At 44.0% G+C, this 19,309-nt stretch overlaps 2 protein-coding genes across 6 annotated transcripts in view; one reads left to right on the top strand and one right to left on the bottom strand.

The window, feature by feature from the left end:
- Positions 1-3,691, top strand: part of DPY19L3 (dpy-19 like C-mannosyltransferase 3) — a 34,741-nt gene extending 31,050 nt beyond the window's left edge. For all 5 annotated transcript variants that reach the window (XM_039696220.1, XM_039696257.1, XM_039696240.1 and 2 more), the window contains exons 18-19: positions 428-586; positions 1,190-3,691. In XM_039696220.1, coding sequence (XP_039552154.1) covers positions 428-586; positions 1,190-1,351 — 321 coding nt within the window. In that variant the 3' untranslated portion in view covers positions 1,352-3,691. The remainder of the gene's footprint in view (positions 1-427; positions 587-1,189) is intronic.
- A 4,330-nt stretch (positions 3,692-8,021) lies between these two features.
- The window catches only part of LOC120496207 (neural-cadherin-like), a 60,280-nt gene continuing 48,992 nt past the window's right edge, over positions 8,022-19,309 (bottom strand). Inside the window, exons 27-33 of the mRNA XM_039696438.1 lie at positions 18,727-18,907; positions 17,679-17,845; positions 16,711-16,975; positions 14,273-14,453; positions 13,084-13,328; positions 11,427-11,581; positions 8,022-8,415 (exon numbers count right to left, since the gene is read on the bottom strand). Of these exons, the coding sequence (XP_039552372.1) occupies positions 8,053-8,415; positions 11,427-11,581; positions 13,084-13,328; positions 14,273-14,453; positions 16,711-16,975; positions 17,679-17,845; positions 18,727-18,907 (1,557 nt within the window). The 3' untranslated portion in view covers positions 8,022-8,052. The remainder of the gene's footprint in view (positions 8,416-11,426; positions 11,582-13,083; positions 13,329-14,272; positions 14,454-16,710; positions 16,976-17,678; positions 17,846-18,726; positions 18,908-19,309) is intronic.

The raw sequence follows: 19,309 nt of genomic DNA, 5'->3' as shown, positions 1-19,309 counted from the left end.
CTAGTCCCAAGGGCACTGTGATGGCTACTGTGGCATCAGTAGATCCTGGCTGTTAAACCCACATGGAACGTTCCCTGATAGTCCCCTCAGTTCCCAGAGCAGCACACAGCATTTGATATAGAAACCATCCTGAGAAACTGCACACAGAGCTGGGAGACTGTTTCACCTGCCCTTCTCTGGACTTGAGACATTCCCAAAGCCTGACAGCACCATCAGTGTTGTGTAGCCAGCAGCATCCATGCTATAATACACATCTCCACATGGAGATTTTCCTGAATAAAGCATTTATAGGTTGTTTCTGTAATATTTAATCACATGGTTTCTCAGTCCCAGTTCTTTGTTTGGCTCAAGATAGAGGGCAGAGCAAAGAAAGCAGCAGTGGGTGGTGTTGTGGAGTGTGTTGGAGCTGAGTTCCCTTGTTGTGCAGATCTACCAGATCTATGCCAAGCGCTCTCCCGGTGACGTGCACGGCATCCTGCGCTCCTTTGGCACGGACTACGTGATCCTGGAGGACAGCATCTGCTACGAGAGGAGGCACAGCCGGGGCTGCCGCCTGCGCGACCTGCTCGATGTAGCCAACGGCCACGTGAGTGTGACAGATCCAGGAACAGAACACATTGCCTTGACTTGCTCTGAAACCCAGTTACTGGGAGCTGAGGTGGCTCAGCGTGTTTGCACTGTGGGAAGGAAAACCTACTGGAGCCTTTAGACATTCTCAAAATGGCCAGATTAATACTGCTAGTGCTTAAGGGTATTTGAGAATAGAAAAGGTGGAATTTCAGCCTGGGCAGGATAAGTAATCGCTTCCTGACCAGCTCCATGTTAGGAGCACAGAAGCAGAGTTCCCTCCCAGGTGTAAATCACTTGAGAGCTTCAGTTCCCCGAGGCCTGGTTCTGATACCACTCTGTGGCAGGGGAGATCTCAGGCACTGCTGGGGCTGAGCTGGAGCCAGAGCAGGCTGCACAAGCCCAGGCAGATATGGACCTCTGACAAAGCAACTTCATCCATTTAGAGACAATATTCTTACTGCTTTAAAGCTGTTTTCTTCCTCCCACTTGTTTCATACTGTGAACAAACCTGGCCAGCCTGACCCAGTGAGTGTATTGTGGAGGTTTTTATGAACTTGTTATTGCCTGGAACTGTGAATTGGCTAAAGAAATTTCACCCATCTGTTCCATTTCATTGCAGATCATGGATGGCTTGGGAGAGAATGAACCTGATTTGAAACCTTCATTGTATCCTCGCTTCTGTGAGGAAATTAAGAAAAACCTTCCTTCTTACACCATGCACTTCACCAGGGTGTTTCAGAACAAAACATTCCACGTTTACAAACTTGCCAAGCATAAATAACATTTCCAACCATGACTTCAAGTTCAGTATTTCACTGCTAGGACCACATTGGGAAATACAGATAAAGTTTACACACAGGTTACATTTGTAAGACATTTTACACCGATGGTTTTTTGTTTGATTACTGTGATTCTTTTTTTAGACAGTTTAATTTTGATAACATTATTGATGTTGCCAAAATTTTCATAAATTCATAAATAAATGCTAGCAGGGACCATTTTGATTTAAGTTCTGACCCTCAGAATACTTAGGTTGTAATTGTTTTCCAGTTTCAGTTGATTGGAAGACAAGGGCAGCAGCCTGTGAATCTGCTCAACAGTTCAGATTTTCCTCTCCAGTTACAGAAATTCAGTGAAAGCAGCCCATGCTGCTCCTGCCCTGAGTAAGCATTGCCTTTGTGAATCCTAAAAATAGCCACAAAATGAAGTTTTGTCTTACAGTCTGATCCTTTTTGACAGATCCTTGTGCTCTTTCAGTGCCTCTCTTTTGAATTTTTTGGGAATGTATGCGAATATGAGTTTCCAATTTTGTGAGTATGATTGCAGAGTCAGTGAGTGCAGATTAAGCAAACAATTTTGAAGAAAAATAATCTTTGGTCCAGCATTTTTAGTGATCAGAAACAAACTGGTTTATAACATTAAGTATTTAATGATGGAGTGTTACGTATTTTTAGTGAGAAAAAAGGCTGGAGCATGCTTGATACATGTTGCATGTTTGTATCCTTGTAAAATGCTTAGAACAAACAAAAATCCAAATTTCTCAGTTTGGATTTTCAGAACACTTTCCTGTATATATTTTCTGAACTACAGGGGATCCTTTCTCTCCTCGTGTGAATCCCACTAGGATAGCAAAATTGGACAAAAGCAAAACTCATCTCTAAAGCAGCAGGAAATCAGTATTTCAAATACATTCAGATAGCAGAGCTTTGTTTTGTATTATTTCAGACACAGAGCTCTATATTTTAGCACAAAATCACTGTGTCCTTGTTCTTTAGCCTAAAACAGAGACTAAGAGTATTTTAAAATGATATGGAAGATTAAGTGAAGCCAGACCTCAATGCTGAGAATTTTGTGATTTGTTTGTATCCTTTGTCTTTTTACCAGCCTGAACTTTGTGATTTGTATCAGATTTCTAAATGTTATGAAGGTACCACATGACTTTTGCTGTGTTTTTAGCACTGCTTTGGTTTTAGATTGAAATCAAAAATAAATTTGGAAGTCTCACAGTACTCTCCATCTTGAATTAGACATCCACTAGGCTCATTTGTTTGTTACAAAAAACAGAATTGTAATAATCAAGTGCCTCTAGGCCCAGGTTGAATTAACATTTGAACACCTATAAGACTGTTTGTGGCCTGTGCAAATAACTCAGTTATAGTAATTACCACTGCAATTAATTTCTAATGATGGGAAACTTAAAGTGCTACAGATAGCAAACTCCACATTTAATTTAATCAAGATGTGTAATGAGATTAGCTGTCACAACTGAGCTGGGCTCCAATTCCAAATGATTTAAGTGTTTTCCCTTTCAGTTGTTCCAAGGTAAATTACCAAAGAGATGGAGATGGTTATGTCACATGCTCAAACAATTTTATATTCAGTAAATACTCATTAAACAATGTTAACATCCTTTCTCTGTGGCACAGAAGGCTGTGCTGTAGCCAGGCTGTGTTAAATCACACACTGACAGGAGCTGGGTTGTTACACTGAGCAGCTCAAACTCCTGAGTAATTCTTAGCCTGTATCCTTTAATGAGGTTGGAGACCACTGCAGTTTAACATAATACAATAATAAAACATTTTAATCAGTATTAAAACTTTAATTAGGTCTGTAATGATGCATGGTTCTTGCTGCAAGCCTGGGTCAGTGAATCCCTCAGTGAGTGCTTTCAGTAACTGAAAACAAGCACACAAAAGGTAAAAGATGTCTGGGCTGTATGGCATGTTCTAGAATGCAACTGGATCTTTCTGGAAAGGTGCAGTGACTTTCCTTTGGTGGAGGGGAGGCATTCCCAGGCCCAGTGATAGCCTGTTTTCTTCAGAATTTACTTGTAGGTAACAGCTGAGACTAAGAAATCCTGACTGAAACAGTAATTATTTTTAAACAAACTTATTTCAACAATGCAGTTTCTAATCTTGCCAAAGGAGAAACTTAACATTTTCATAGAAACTACCAAGTGCAATCTGGTTTGTTTGGGGTTTTTTTTGCACAGAAAGATGCATTATGAGAGCTTATCAGGAAGGTTTAACACTAAGGGTTATTCCAGGGCCTGCAGTGCAGCATTCAGACACCAACCTGCTTCAAAGTGTAAATCCAGGTGCCGAGGGCCAAAAGCAGTTCCCAGCTCACCAACCTGCTTCAAAGTGTAAATCCAGGGGCCGAGGGAGCAGCTCCTCCCTGCCCCTGTTGGAGAGGAGCCTGGGAGGGGCTGGGGGACAGGGGCTGCACCTCCACTCCTGAGGTGCCCCAGCAGTGGCCATGGCAGGGACAGGCTCCTCCCGTGTGCTCCTTGGTGGCCACAAGGACTTTGTGCTGCCTGTGATCAGTGGGATTGTGGTCTAAATTACGTTTTTTAGATTGCAGAGACAAAATGCTGTCAAGGAGCCAGGACTTTTTTAGGAGAGAAAAGCCTTTGAGATCCATAAGTGTATTTTAATTTCTTGTTTCAGTGTTCTGCTGGTGGGATCTAACATAGTTATTTTATAATATGTTGTTGTAAAGAGATGTAATGACTATTGTATACTAAATAAATTGTGTAATTTGAAAGTCACTTCTTTGCTCGTTTTTATGTTGGGATGGGCTGAGAAGGACCTGGTTTGGGAAGGAGCTTTGTTTCAGTCCATATGGAAAAAAGCAAAATATTCTTCACAAGCAAGTTTTGGCTTCTCAAATCATTATATTGTGTGTAGCACTAACTTTTGGAATCACCTTTGTGTTTTAACAGCTCACTGGGCTTCCTTTGTTAGAAGCTAAAGGAACCAGCCATGATTTTTATCAGTCATCACCCCATGCATGTCAACTCCAGTAAGGTCAGTAGGCTGAGGCAGTATACCCATTTAAATAAATATTATTTATTTCTTTCTTAAGTGTATTTTGTATATATATATAAAATCATATAGTAAATGCTTTGCCCAGCAGGGATCTGCTTGTTTCCACGCTGTAGTTCAAGTTTAGTATTTTTGATGAACAGAAAGGTGCATTCTTTGGGAGTGAAGCAGCCCATTTCCAGGGCTCCATGAGCAGTAGGATGTCCTGATGTGACTCTTGTGGCCGGAGCTGCAGGATGTGCAGAGCTGGGGTAAAACTGCTCATGTGTAGGACTGGTCTGAAGGGGGCTGGGGGGAAGTTTGTCACCAGCATTAATTAGATTAATGTAATTGATGGGGTGTGAGCCACACATGTTTTTGCATAGAGGGGATTCTGGGCTCCAGGGAACCTCCTCCTTTCAATCCCCAGGAGATGGCTGTGGGTTTTAATGCTCAACTTTCTTCTGCCCATCTAATCCTGCTTTTTTACAGCCCTGTTTTCCCTCCTAAACCTGCAGGTCAGTAGGTCAGACCTAAGGACAATCAGCTTTCCTACGGCTTGGCTCCATGTTATGTACTTGGAATTTTATTTTAACAGGGGAAGACCACAAAGATTAATGTAGTTGACAGGCAGCCAGATTAAACACTAATATCCACATGATTATTTAAATTTCAGACCTTTACAAACATTTTATGCTAAATAAAATGTTCTTACTATATGTTTAAAGTCTGTAAAGAACATGGAAGAAGATTAATAAAAGTACTAGATTACTGCAAATCCCACTACCTAGGGACCCAGTGGGGTTTTTTATTCAATATTTCTCCTTCCCCCCTGACCCAAAGCTTTCTGTGGAAAGCCAGCTGTTCTCCCTGGGATCCATGGCAGTGCTGGGATAAGCCTTTCTGCAGAGGCACTGAAATATTTGTGTGTGCCTGTGCAAATGCAGAACAAGTGAGGATATGATTTCAGCAATTGCATAGTAATTAAAAGAGCAGCATGCAAATTACAACAGATAAATTAAGTGAACTAATTAGTTATCTCTGGAAAGAGGAAGAGTAGGCTTTAATAGGGCATGACAGCTGTAAATGAGTGTGTCCTGTTACTGAGATTGTATCGACACAAGCTCCTAGAGGAGTTTGGAGATGTTTCCTGCCCTTTGTTTCAGTCTGTATGTTCTGTGCGAGGTGGGGCTCCCTGTCAGGGCAGAGGCAGCTCCGAGGCTCTGGGGGTGCTGTTTCCATGGCTGCCTACAGAGCAGGGCCACAGCTGAAAGGGGAAGGAAGCAGCAGCAGGGCAGCAACATTCGGAACAGCACTGAGACATCTGCACATCAGCTCTGTGTGACCCATGTTTGTCACCTTTAGGGTTCCTGGGCACCACTTGCTGTCACTCTCACCCAGGGACCAGTTCCTCAGGGTTGGAGGAAGAGCTTTGATGAGGTCTCATTCCCCTGGGGAAACCCACAGTGTTTTTTGGGCAACTGCATCCTGAGCCCACCAGCAGAAGCTTTTCAGGCAGCACAGCACCCATGACACATCTGTGGAAAGGTTGGAGGAAGAGCTTTGATGAGGTCTCATTCCCCTGGGGAAACCCATAGTGTTTTTTTGGTGGGTAACTGGATCCTGAGCCCACCAGAAGAAGCTTTTCAGGCAGCACAGCACCCATATCACATCTGTGGAAGCTTCTGATCAAAGCTGAGAGAGAAATAATCCAACAGAGTCCACCCCTCAATCATCCTTAAACACAAACAAGGCAGAGACACCCGGGACAGAAGGCTGGTTTATTATTTCTGTGGTGCCTGAGAGAGGCAGGACACTTCACAGGCAAGTAAAGACAGTGTTGGCCCCAAGGAGATTACAGGCTAAATTAAATTAAAACCAGCCAAAGCACCAGCATGTCCATTGCTAGGGGAAGAACACAAGGTATGCAGACAAAATTATTGCTGTTTCATGAAGGAATAGATTTTTGTGCACAATATATATTTAGTTCATTTTCCATACCCTGTTTGTGACAGCTGAGATGGTGGAATACAGGAGCTGGCAGACTGGACTGGTGCACACTGCAAGATGTTTCAGCCAAGGTTTCCTCCCAGGCAAATAAATGTGTCAGTAAAATTACAAAATCACTCTGTACTGTGTGTGAACCAAAACCATTGGGTGTGAGTAAAAACTGGATTAAGGTTTTCCAGAGGACAATGCCCACCACCTGCAGTGTGTAACAGTGCTTAATGGTGCACTCAGGATCTTCCAGAGTGGCACAAGTGCACATGAGAACAAGGTGCTGTGTGAACATTTCTCATTTGGGAAACATGCAAACTGAGCTGGCCTGCAGACAGCATTCACCTACTTATGGGTTTTAACAGATGCATAAAAATCAAAGCCAGACCTCCCAAAACAAGCTACTGAGCAAAGCAGTTTCAGTGTCTGCCACAATACATTGTTTCATGCTTTGTTTTAATGAAACATTATTAGAAACTAGGATGTATTCATATTATTAGCTCATAATATATAATGTACATATTACATATAGTTTACATATTATAGTAGATGTAATTTACATATGATACATAGAAGAAACAGCACAACTTAAGATTTAGGGTTTGCTGCATTGTACTCCATTTATCTGTACAAGTGGTCTCAATTAAAAAAAAAATCAAAATTAATTTAGTGGCATCTTTTCTCTTCCAAATATTGTCAAGTTTAAGAAAAATCCAGCATAGTAGCTGGACATTAAATGGTTTCAAAAAGGGACTGATTAATTTAGAGCATTATATTCCACCCCCTGCTACTGCTGTTAGTTTTCCCTGTTTCTCTGTCCCCAGATATGTCCTGCAATGATTCTATCAAAGGAGATTTAACAAAACATGAGGGACACAGTTGTAGATGCAAATGGCACAATTCAGGCTGGTTTAGGCTCAGTTTAGCAGCTCATTAGGAATGAGAGATTGTGATGTACTGCGGTGTTTGCTACTGAAATTCTTGACCAGCACCCTTTGAGGCATGTAGCCAGCACAGCTGGCCTTTTCCTTAGGAAAATTATGTAAGCAGCTGGGTTCATGTGTTATGCCTAAATCCAGTTTCTGTCCTTGTATGGCAGCATAAAGGGATTTCAGCACAGTATAAGTGAAGTTCCCGTTCATCCTTCTGCTTCTTTCCTTTTCCCGTACCCCTGGACTGGCACCTGCACTGTGAGCAGTGAGCAGGGCTGTCACTGGGCACTGTGAAAAATGAGAGGGATGTAATACACCACGGACTTCATTACATGAGAAAAACACAAGGTGCTTTTTTCTTCAAATAACTCAAAGCACCAGAAAGAGCACATCCAGCATGCTTCCCTCAGCTGCCGCACACCTCAGGCCGTGTGCACTGGATCCCTCAAGAGTCCTGCATGACTTCAGTGATAAAAAAGACCTGTACTTCTTAATCACACTATGTGAATGGCTGCATACCCCAGATTCTCTCTTTATTCCTCCCAATAGGTTTATATACCAAAATGCAGATGTCCAGCATGTCCCAAGGTGAACTCCCCCACCTTTGCTGCCCAATGTGCCTTAGTGGGAATCTGAATCCCTGTTGAAACAAGGAAAAAAGGCCGGGTGGGGGTAAAACAGAGCAGGAGAATAAAAAACCGTGCCTCACCTTTGCCTCCAGAACTGCAAAGAGCAGCCTCGGGGAGCTACAGGTCCCCTGCCTCTCTGTGCGAGTACAGCTCCCTCAGTTTCTCGAACTTGGGTCCCCACTCGTGGATGTCCTCGCAGGCGCTGCCGCCCAGCCCCGCGGAGCTGAGGGAGCTGAGGGAGCTGAGGCTGCCGGCGCTGGAGCCGGCGCCCTCGGTGCAGAAGACGCGCAGCTGGTCCTGCGGCGGGCCCGGGCCGCGGCGCTCGGCCTCCCTCAGCAGCGCGGGCAGCGCCCGGCCCAGCGCCGCGCCCCGCGCCCTCACGGCGGCCGGCCCCGGGGCCGCGGGCTCCCTCCTCCGCTGCAGCGAGTAGGCCGGGCTGCCCTGCAGGGACACCTGCAGCTCTGCCATGTTGTAGGCGTCCTGCAGGGAGAAATCGGGCACAGCGAATTAATACTCCCTGTAGGTCCCACAGGTTCGTGTTCTGGTGGGAGTAAAGGAGTGATGGCGAGTCACTCTGTCTGCTGTGAGCACCTGAAGGGTTGGGTGTTCTGCCAGCTCTGCCGCCTGCAGTGCACCTGAGAAAGCCTGAGGAACACCTGTGCACCCTGAACTGCTGCAGTCAGGGTCAGAATCAAGTCTGAGCTCATCCAAAAGCTAAATAAACCTGACAGGAACACCCCAGCTTTTGTTCTGAAATTCAGATTTAAAGTGTCTTATCATGACTGGACACTGATCCCACAAGTGTGGCAGAAGACAGAAGAAAGGGTATTCACAAACAGCATGTTAAAGAAATCTTTCTTCAGTAGTAGTTAAAAAATGCACCTGTCTTATCATGACTGGACACTGATCCCACAAGTATGGCAGAACACAGAAGAAAGGGTATTCACAAACAGCGTTTTAAAGAAATTTTTCATGCAGTAGTAGTTCAAAAATGCACTGTGATTTCTGATAAAATTTTACCAGTCTCTGGAATAATGCCTAATTATGTTACATGGCAGTGGCACAACTGCAAAAGCCAAAAACCACTTACTCCCAAAAAAGTCACTAATTCCAGCTCAGCCACAGTAAATGCTGTCTGGGAACTGTGCCACAAGCTCTGGCACAAAGGTGCCAATGCCAACAGTATTCAGTGATCAGAATCTTTGTGCCACCTGCAATGAAGAAGTCCTGTCCCCCAGCATCTTTTGCCTCCCTACAACCCAGAGGTTGCTTCCCTGGACTGATTTACAGGCCAAAGTAGAATGCAGACATGTGGAGGGAGACAGAATTCATTAGAGCAAACAAATAATTATTTGTTTTGCTAATACTGTTCATGGTAACAGGAGCCATCAGTGATAGAGGTGTGCAATCAGAACTTCCCCAAAGATTTCTTTAGCTGTTCAGCATGTGGCACTTGTGCATGACCATCTTGTAAGAGATTAACCGAGGTAATCTCAGTGAGTTTTGCTGAATTTCCCCTGGAGGCTGAGAACAATTTAAATTCCCCCCACCTGCAATCAAGAAGCTGCCTAAGTGGCAGGATGGTGTTTGGGACCTGCTTATTCCCATTCCTCCAGAGACTTAGGAGTGCTGGTGACAACACCAAGACCTGCAGCCCAGATCCCTGCCTTAGGCACGTCCTAAGTTAGTGCAAGCCCCAGTCCAGCCCCACTCTGAGCAGGGAGACCAGGAGAATCCGTGACATGGGGCAACTTTTCATCGTGCACAAGTTAAATGGGAGTTGTTCTAATACAGACTTGAGGATCATCCCTTCACTGAACTGCGTGATGGTAAAAGCATCCTTCACTGCTACTAATTGTTCATTAAAATGACACATTTCTTCTGATAATAAACCCTTCTTGGCTGGCCATCCGGCCAAGCCCTCAGCTCAAGCCCTGCCCCTGGGTCCAGAGCTGGCTTTTAACAACATCTGGTGGTCAGCTGAGTTCCGTGTATAATCAACAATGCACTGGCCTCCTGCAATTTTTATGAGCTCCTAATTTCAATGGTGAAAAATTTTATTTCAGATGCAGAAACTCCTTCATATGACAACCCCTTGTCCTCATAGCCCTACCATCCACAAACACTACAAAAATGAAACTCTCTTATTCAAGCAGTCTCATGGTGCTTTTGTTGAGGTAACATTAGAACACAACTGAGGTGGTGTAATTCTAGGTATTTTGGGTACTGGTTTGTTTGTTTGTTTGGGTTTTTTAAATCTAGAACAACTAGGTTTTAGCTTAAAAAGTTTCAGCTGCAATCCCAGCAACTGTTAAATCCGAATAATTACACAGAACCCAGAGAGGCTTCACTCCCAGCACTGTTTCTTCAGGCAGAGTAATAACCTCAGATGGAGGTCATCAAGTCACTAATATGGTTCCACTGTTTAAAATAAGGAGTGCATTTTAAGAACTCTCCAAAAGTAATTAAACATGTCATACAGTAACTGTAGATTTCCTCAAAGAGACCTTCTGGGTGTAAAATTGCAAAATATTGCAGAGGAAGTTAATCTGATTAAGGAAAACAGGCTTTATAGCTGTCTATGTTATCACATGGGAAATGTCTGTGTTTATTACATTCCCACTAATTCACCAAGAAAACAAGGATAGTCTACAAGTAAGAATATTTTTAAATCACTGGCTTTTTTTGGCCTTAACACTGGTACCATGACTATTATTACCTCTGCAGAGTCACACCACCCCTTGGATCCATGAAATGAACAGTTAGCAATGACATTTCTTACCTTTTATAAACATAGAAAGCATCTATAGGTCAATAAATAATCTATTAAGAGTACTTGTTTATAACATTCACTGTTTTCCTTCAAAGCTCTGCCTTTCACTGACACATGAAAACCTTAGAACAGCCAGCAGGAATGTTAATAATACCTGCTTTGGGTATAATCTGCTCTACTCTAAGTATAAACAGCTTGTGTTCAGTGGTGTATTTATCTCCAAAACACAAAAATGCCAAAGGGTTCTTCCACAAGCACCACATGCTCCAGGGCCTCAGAGGAGCCAATTCAGCACCTCCCCTTCTGAACAAGGGAGGTGTGAACACCTGCTGCTGGGAGCAGTCTCTGGAAAAGCTTGGCCATGAGCAACAGTCACACCAGGCTCTTCCAAGCCCTTGGAGCTCCAGCAGAAATGAGCCCTGAGAACCTCAGTGTCTCCTGAGCCCCAAAACCAAACCCAGCAGCTGTTCCCCACTGCTAAACTCGCCCTACAGGCTCCTATCAACATGCACTCAGGAGCACTGGCTTTAAGACAAATTAAAAATGTATAAGCACTTATCTGAGCTTAGGAAACATGCACCCTCATCCAAATAATTCATTTGCCAATTGCAGGGCTGAATCAGCAGAACGAAGACTGAGGACAAAGCACAAAATGCATTTTCCTCAGCCTGGTGAGGCACCAGTCCCCTCTTAATTGTAACATAACAGTGATCCTTACTTCATCTTGCTCCCCACCCCCTTCTTCATTGTAGTTGAGGATGTTTTCCCTGATGTCCTCCAGGTCCTCGGGATGAGCAGACCCGTGGTAAACGCCTCCGTGCAGACCCTTGCGCGTCTTCCAGTGAGCCCAGAGGAAGGCGGCGCTGAGCAGAGCTGTGGGGACAGGAGCAGAGCTCAGGTGATGCAGGCACCAGTGGACCCCAGTGCACAGCAGGGCCAGCACGCCTGCACTCCGGGCTTCCCAGCAAATGTCTGGGCTCTGCACTGTCCAGTGTGGTGAACATCGAACACAGAAGAAGCCTTTAAAGAGCATTTTGCAACACCCTTTAAAGCCCAGCTCAAAGCTGGTTGAAGACCAAGTGGTGTCTTTGACCTGTCTCCGTCCTGTGTGGAGTTGAACTTTGTCACAGAAAATGCATTACAGAGGGGGACAAAGAAGAAATAACATGTTGACAGTAACAGACACAATTACACACAAATGAAACACAAGAAGACACAAGACAAAAGAGGAAATTACTTTTAGATTATTTACTAGAAAACAAGAATGAGGCACATTTTGCCTTAGCATTCATTAATTTAAACCCTTTTCTTAAATGCTGAAGTGCATTTACACAACTGACAAGCTTCAACATCAGATACTGAACATTCTGTAAATAGAAACTTGTGTATCACTGTGCTACCAACTCTATAAAAATTGATAAAAGCTCAGAGTAAGACCTCAAAGCATTGAGTACCATAAATTAACAGTGCAGTGAAATAAATAAACTAGAATCTCTTACAGAATATCTACATGGCAGCAGTTTTATGGAGAAGCATCTAAATGACCTTGGGACTGAAAGTGGGATACAAAGAGGTCATGCCCTGCACTCCTCTAACATAAAGAGCTGCTATCAACCTCAGCTGTCTGGGATTCCAAGAGCTGTGATACCACTTAGCTTCCCACAAATTTGCTGCTTATATTTGCATGGCAAACATAGTATCTAGCAGAGTTGGGGAAAACTATGGTATTTCCATACTCTTATTACGACTTCTGAACAAAATTGCCTTAACACAAACAGCCAGGAGAAAAATACTATGTCTTTACTCAGACAAACTTCCATAACATTTGAATAAACAAAAAAAGACTCCAAGATGTGATCCTTCCTCACTAGTAGCATCCTTCTGGTTTTCCTCTTTAGATCCAATACCTAAGGGCTGAGGAAGACAAAATCAGCTGCTTAGGAGCTGGGACACAACTGGCAAGATGCAAAGTCTCCTCCTGCCAGGGTATTGCTATCAGCCAGGAAGTTTCTCCTAGACTGGAAAATCTGTTTCATACTCAGCAGTATTTTAAACAATGCTTATCTGGTAGCAATTTCAACTCTTGCTGTTCAGTTGCATTTGCTTCCAATTATGCATCTGAACAGTTCCTCAGCAATGACGTGAAAATGTGAAGAAAACAAAACTGCAGAGACCTTCCATAGCTCACACATGTTGATTCACAGCGATGGATGCACAGAGGGATGGGAAATCAGTGATGGGACCACGGCAAAGGAACGAAGGCAGAGCTGGCTCTCCCTCGGGAGCTTTCGGCAGGAGATGAGGCGATGGCTGCCCAGGACAGGTGGACACGTGCGCTCACCACAGGTAATACAAGACGTAGTTGCCATAGCTACCTAGGAGTGCCAGGAAGCAGACGCAGATGGCGAAGAGGGAGGTGAAGCTGAGGCCCGTGTCCTTGTGGAAGATGGCCAGGGTGATCTCGCAGTGGCGCCCGGCGTAGCCGTCGGGGCAGTGGCACTGGAAGCTGCTGGGGGACAGGGACACGCAGGTGCCGTAGTTGCAGGGCTGCTCGGCGCACGCCGTGTGCACGCACTGCCGGCCTGAGGCGTTCTCCAGGATCATGTGTCCCGCGGGGCAGCTGCACACACCAGGCAGAATGGCACCGTTAGGCTGGGAGAAAACAGCCGTGACAGGCAGCACTGAAGATTTTAAAACACACTTTGGTGACAGTTTTTGCACGGTTTCCGAAGCAGTTACTGGGAGTTATGTGAGATCATGACAGGTCGTAGCCTGTCTCGAGGCAGCCATAGCATGAGCTCCACAACTTCAGACCCTTATGTCTGGGGCTTTCAGAACTCAGGTATTTCCACTGCCTTCTGCAAGATTATCCTTGTGACAACCTGCTGGGTTGCCCTCTGCAGTTCTGGCTAGCCAGAACAAGCTGTGCTATGTTCTTTGAGTTTCCAGAGTTAGAGACTCCATTTATGTGGACAATGCCAGTTAGGAGAGTGTGCAAACATTAGGGTGTGTGTGAATAAAGTGTTCATTTGCACAGCACAACCAACAGGAATTAGTGTTGTCCTGACCCCAGCCACAAGCACAGGAAACTGAGCTCAATAGAGTGGTGTTTCTAAAGCAGCTTGAGGAGGATGGGAGGGAGCAGAGGCAACAGCCTGGGGCACTGCAAGAAATCAAATCCTCACAAGAGAAAGCATTGACACTGCACAGCAAACAAGCTTCACAGTACAGCCAGGGAACTGTGCCACTCCAGCTCACACACCCTCCTGTGCTGGTTCCAGGGTTTACAAGCATTCTGGATTTACTGCTCTTTAAATGTTTTCCATTAGACAGGCAGCTGAACTTGCTCCACAATCCCTGGAGCCAGGCTATTTACATCAGCTGTGGTGGTGTCTCTAAGGACACAGTAAGCTGCTCCCTGTGCAGGTGTTCAGCTTTGTGTGCCACTGTGGTTCCAGGGATTTGATGAGATTGCCCAGTGCCAGCCTTCAAGCTGAACACTTCAACATCCACCCTCTCCCACCTCATTCTGAAGGGTTTTGTGCTTCTATTTCCACCAATTACCTGCATTCATGCATCATCCACAAATCAATACAAATAAATTCTTGGTTGCAAGGGTTATTCCTACAGGCCTCTGAAGAACAGCCTTCTTTGATGCCTTGGGCACTCAGTATTGACACCAGCTCCTTCCCATGAGTGTCCAGAGGGATTCTGTAGTTGTTAAATCTGACATCCTTCATACATCCTACAGCAAGGTACAAAGAAACAGTTTTAAAAACTATTCAGCAAGAATCATTTGAAGCAGTTATAAGATTTGGCAGTTTGTGCTTAACAAAGGACACAGGCTATTAAAGTTTAAATCCAGGACTGAATTCACTTAAACTCTCATAGCATTGTCCTTCATTTTTGAACTGAATTTGCTGAAGTTCTAGATCAAGATTCCCAGTGGTTTCCACAAGAATCAAGTGCTGCTGCAGGTCTGTGCTGGTTTTGGCTGGGACAGACTTAATTCTCTTTGTAGGGGCTGTGTGGGGCTGTGTTTGGATCTGAACACAGGGTTGATAACATGGAGCTGTTTCTGTCATTGCTGAGCAGGGCTCACAGAGCCCAGGCCTTTCCTGCTTTCTGTGGGGCCATGCTGGGGAGGGGCTGGGGCTGCCTGGGAGCCTTGGAAGGGACACAGCCAGGACAGGGGACCCCAGCTGACCCAGGGGATGCTCCAGACCATGTAGGATCATGCTCAGGATTTGCAGTGAGGGGAAGGAGGAGGAGGGGAGATGTTTGGAGAGGTGTTTGCCATCCCAGGTACCCATTGCACGGGATGTGGCCCTGCTCTCCTGAGGTGAGAACACCTGCCTGTCCCTGGGAATCAGGGAATTCATTCCATGTTTGCTGTGCTTGTGTGCATGGCTTTTGCTTTCCCTATTCAACTGTCTTCATCTCAACCCAGGGCTTTTCCAGCCTTTACCCTCTTTAATCCCTCCCTGATCCCACTGCTGGGGAGTGAGTGAGAGGCTTTGAGGGGCTGGGGTTAAACCATGACAGGGCCTCTGTTCCCCCTAAGGTAGTCAGTGGAATATGTACCCCTCCACTGTGATTTCCATAGAGAAGTCCAAATATTGTGGAGAATCTGTTACATATGGATAACCTGTTCTATTCTTCAGTGTACCAGTAAAAGTTGTTTGGCTGATTGTAAATTGTAGCTTATGGTTTACCTTTATAGTATGAAGAGCAAACCACAAATAACGGTGAGAGAGTCTTCAATCAGGGATAGAAAATGTGTACTGAAGATGGTTGACATTAACTTTGTATGCACGAGATGCCTCAGCATGAAAACATATACTTTGATTAATTAAGTACATTTTATGACTTTGAAGTCCTTAAAGTTTCAGCTTCTTAGCAGCAACATTAATAGTCCTAATTAAAATGATCTTCATGCAACCATTTGACTTCTTTATTTACTTAAAAACAAACACTACTACTCCCATAAATAAAAAATTCAAAATATGCTCCCTAATTCATATAATAAACTTTATTTATTGGAATACTTCTAGTAAAGCAATAGAAAACAATCTTTTTCTAAATAATTTGTGGTACACTTAAGTTGTAAATTATTACTCTATTTAATTTCTCTCCAGGCACTTTTGTATTACTCGCTGAAGTACTTTTGCGTGGTGAAAAGATGACCAGCTTGCTTTGAATGGATTAACTAGGACCTAGTTAAAGAGGTGAAGGGCATGGGAGAGAGGTGACCTACAGACACCAGGCAGGTTTTAACCAGCAGTGATGTGTGTTCCTTAGCAATAAAAGCTGATTTGCTTTACTCACAATGTGGGTTTAGGCAAAGGCTAAATTTCCAGCTGAGCTCAGAGTAAAGAGCTGCCATGGATATCCCAAACTTCCTTTGTGGAACTACTCAATTTCCAGGCTGGAAACTGATTTGCTTTTAACACACACTGTGACCTTATCCACTCAGTTGCTAAAAATTCAGATTTTTAGCTCTAATTCAATAAACCATTTCTAATTTTAGTTAATGCTTTGACTGAGTGTAAAAATCCAGTAATACTGAGGTAATAAACCAGGGTTTGGTGGGTACAATGCAATGCACATATAAAATGGAAAAAATTCCTTTTAGCATAGAAACAGATGTGTTTGGGAGGGAAGGAGAGCTTCCAAATGGAGTGGACAGAACCATGCACTGAAGCAGCTCTGCCTATCTAAGGCAGGGAGCCACGCACAGTCTATCTGGGAGAAGCTTCTGGAGCTCCAGGTACCAACTCTGCAGCCAAGGCAAGAGGTGACCATCATTGTTCCAGGTCCAAGTGTATTTGCAGGCAATTCCCTGCTGTACCTTCTGGTCAGAACAGCTTATCCATCCCTGTTTCAAAGCATCATGCAGGCAATCTGTGTCATTTGGGCTCTACATAAACAAGAAAGTTTCCTGCACTATTTTTTTATTTTTACAGGTCCATATTATGAACAGTGAGATGAAGAATTCCTACCTTGAAAACTCCTGTTTTGACTGAATGGGTAGGTGTTTCCAAGGACCAAGCTGCTGGGGTCAATGACAATCTCTTTGTATATTCCTGCTGCTTTAGTGATCTCTCTCTTCCCACCTCCTTCATAAAGGCGAAGAGTAAATTCATTTTCATTTCTCTCCAGTGTGATGTGATGCCATTCACCATTATCAATGTGGTAGGAGGGAAGGCTTACAGAATAGTTTCCATCACCCAGATTGTATGAGACCACTAAGAGTCCCTGAACAACCTTATGGATAATTAACAAATAGCAAGAAAGAAAAGCAAAGTCATTGCCTGCATTTTGTATTGACCTGTAACTTCAATCTTAAAGCATTTGTTTAAATTTAGGGTATGTTTGCACTGCACATTTAGGTGTATTATAAAAATACTGCAGGTGCTACTGAATTAGGCAACCTAAATGTGGCAGCAATATACTCATAGTAGTATCTAAGTCACCTTAGGAGTAATTTTACCCTGATCTCTCTTGCATAAATTTATGGGGTTTTTCTAATATTTGAGAGTCTGGTGTATCACAGCTACAGTGCCAGCTCAAACCAAAGTGGCTGAAGAGGTGACTTGTTCAGTGATGTGTATAAAATGAGAAGGTTGTCACTCTGAGACCCTGACATCATTAGAACTGCCACGGGCACCTTGCTTGGCAGAGTCTGAACTACACAGAACTGGCCACATGGTTCAAAAGAACACCAGGAACACACCCTATACATCCTATTCTGTATAGAACCTGTATTTCTCTGCAACTGGCACTGAAACCCAATGGCACACCAGAGCTGAGTGATCAATATCTCAAGTAAAGGATCAGATATATCTACTACCCATCAAACAAATTCCAGACTCTTGGTGCTCAGCATAAGGCTGTTGCTCTGTTTCCATCTCTTGAGCGAGTGTTTCTCAGAGCTGTGTGTGGCTCTGTGTGTGAGTGGTGGCCTCACCTGCAGGGTGATGTGCTCGTCCCTGGCGCGGGACAGCACGGAGGCGATGATGCCGTGGGGCTGCCGCGTGCGCACCAGGGCCTGCAGCCGCGTCCTGCGCGCCGACACGCTCACCGGCAGCTGGTAGCGGATGTGGCTGCCTGCCTCAAACCGGTACTCCTTGGCCACTGCAGGGGAGAGAAACCTTTAAACCATCTCCTGAGGAGAGGGAAACCTTGTTATTGCCCTTAATGTCATAGTAAGTGTTGAAAGAAAAAGGAAATAATTGCGATGCACAGCATGGATCTGTGAGACAATGTATGTCCTTTGGGACATACTCCCATACTTATTTTACTTATTTCCAAAGCTTCTCCAGTCACTCTCATGCTTCATTTTCCTGTGTAAAGAGGTGTTCTCCCACCCAACTTGATCCTGCTAATGCTCCTCCTTACAATGCTCACATGGGGTGACAGCAGGGAAGCAGCACCTTTGACCAAGACAAGAGACTGAGGATCAAGTACCACAATCAAATTTCACAACCTGCTATTTTACAATTGTCATTCTGCTGCAAACTTTGCCTCCGTGAGAGCTAAAAATTGTACTATTCCCAAAGCATAGCTCCTTAAGCCAGCAGAGTCTCTTCCTGACACCAGTGGAGCAATGATTTCTAATTCCAGTTGCATGGTTCTAATTCTTCACAGAAAGTGGTACTGGCACACTCATACTTTTTAGGTTATTAGATATTTCTGAAAGTGTAAACAGATGCAAATCAACAACTGTAATAAAATAAAATACTTTTTTCACATTTTTTTTGTCATGCAGCCATGTAATCATACAGTCATTGCACAAACACCCTCAGGATTAAAGAAATGATCCTGTACTGAGAAAGTAATTTCTCAAAGGGAATTAGAAAACAAATTGTTAACAATCACAGGCAACGACACTGCAACATGACTTTACATAATGTAATATAAAACCACCTCAACAATCATTACCTGCAAATATTTGAAGTTTCCTGTAGTGTAAAATTTAGCAGCCTACACAAATGAAACAGAAAAGCAGGGTTCACCTTTATCACATCGATAGCCGTGGTAGCCTGGCAAGCAGTGACATGCAAAGGAGCCCCAGTCACCAAGGCACCGCCCATGGGCGCCACAGGAGGAAGATCCCATGGTCTCACAGCTGCCATCCGTCAGCGTGCAGCCAGGGAAGCTGTTCAGGGACTCTGCAGGAGACTGAAGGTCGTATACCTTCAAGAGACAATTCATGACACAAAAATATTATTTGAGAAACATATTTCATTTTTAAACAGAAATAGCTGCACCACTTCACTGTGCGTTCCTCATCTGCATTGCTTAAGTTTGCTTTTTGACATTCAGACTTCAGCTGATTTTATCAAGAGCATGTTTTGCCTTTGAATAAAGTCAACTGACTACAAAAACAAAAAAACCCCTAATACTTCCTAACAAAGCAGACAGCTGGCATAAATATACCGTTATACAATTGCCATTCAGAAGTTCCCTGAATGCAGAAAGAAGCTTGGAAAACAGCTGCATGAAACAGGGGATAAGCAAACAGTTTCTGCCTCATTAATACATCTCCTTCTATCTTTTCAAGGTACTTATTCTAATTATCACAGAAAAACACAGAAT

Source organism: Passer montanus, unplaced genomic scaffold (genome assembly GCF_014805655.1).
Source record: "Passer montanus isolate IOZ18808 unplaced genomic scaffold, ASM1480565v1 scaffold113, whole genome shotgun sequence".
Lineage (NCBI taxonomy): Eukaryota > Metazoa > Chordata > Aves > Passeriformes > Passeridae > Passer > Passer montanus.
This window is presented reverse-complemented; position numbering and strand designations above follow the sequence as displayed.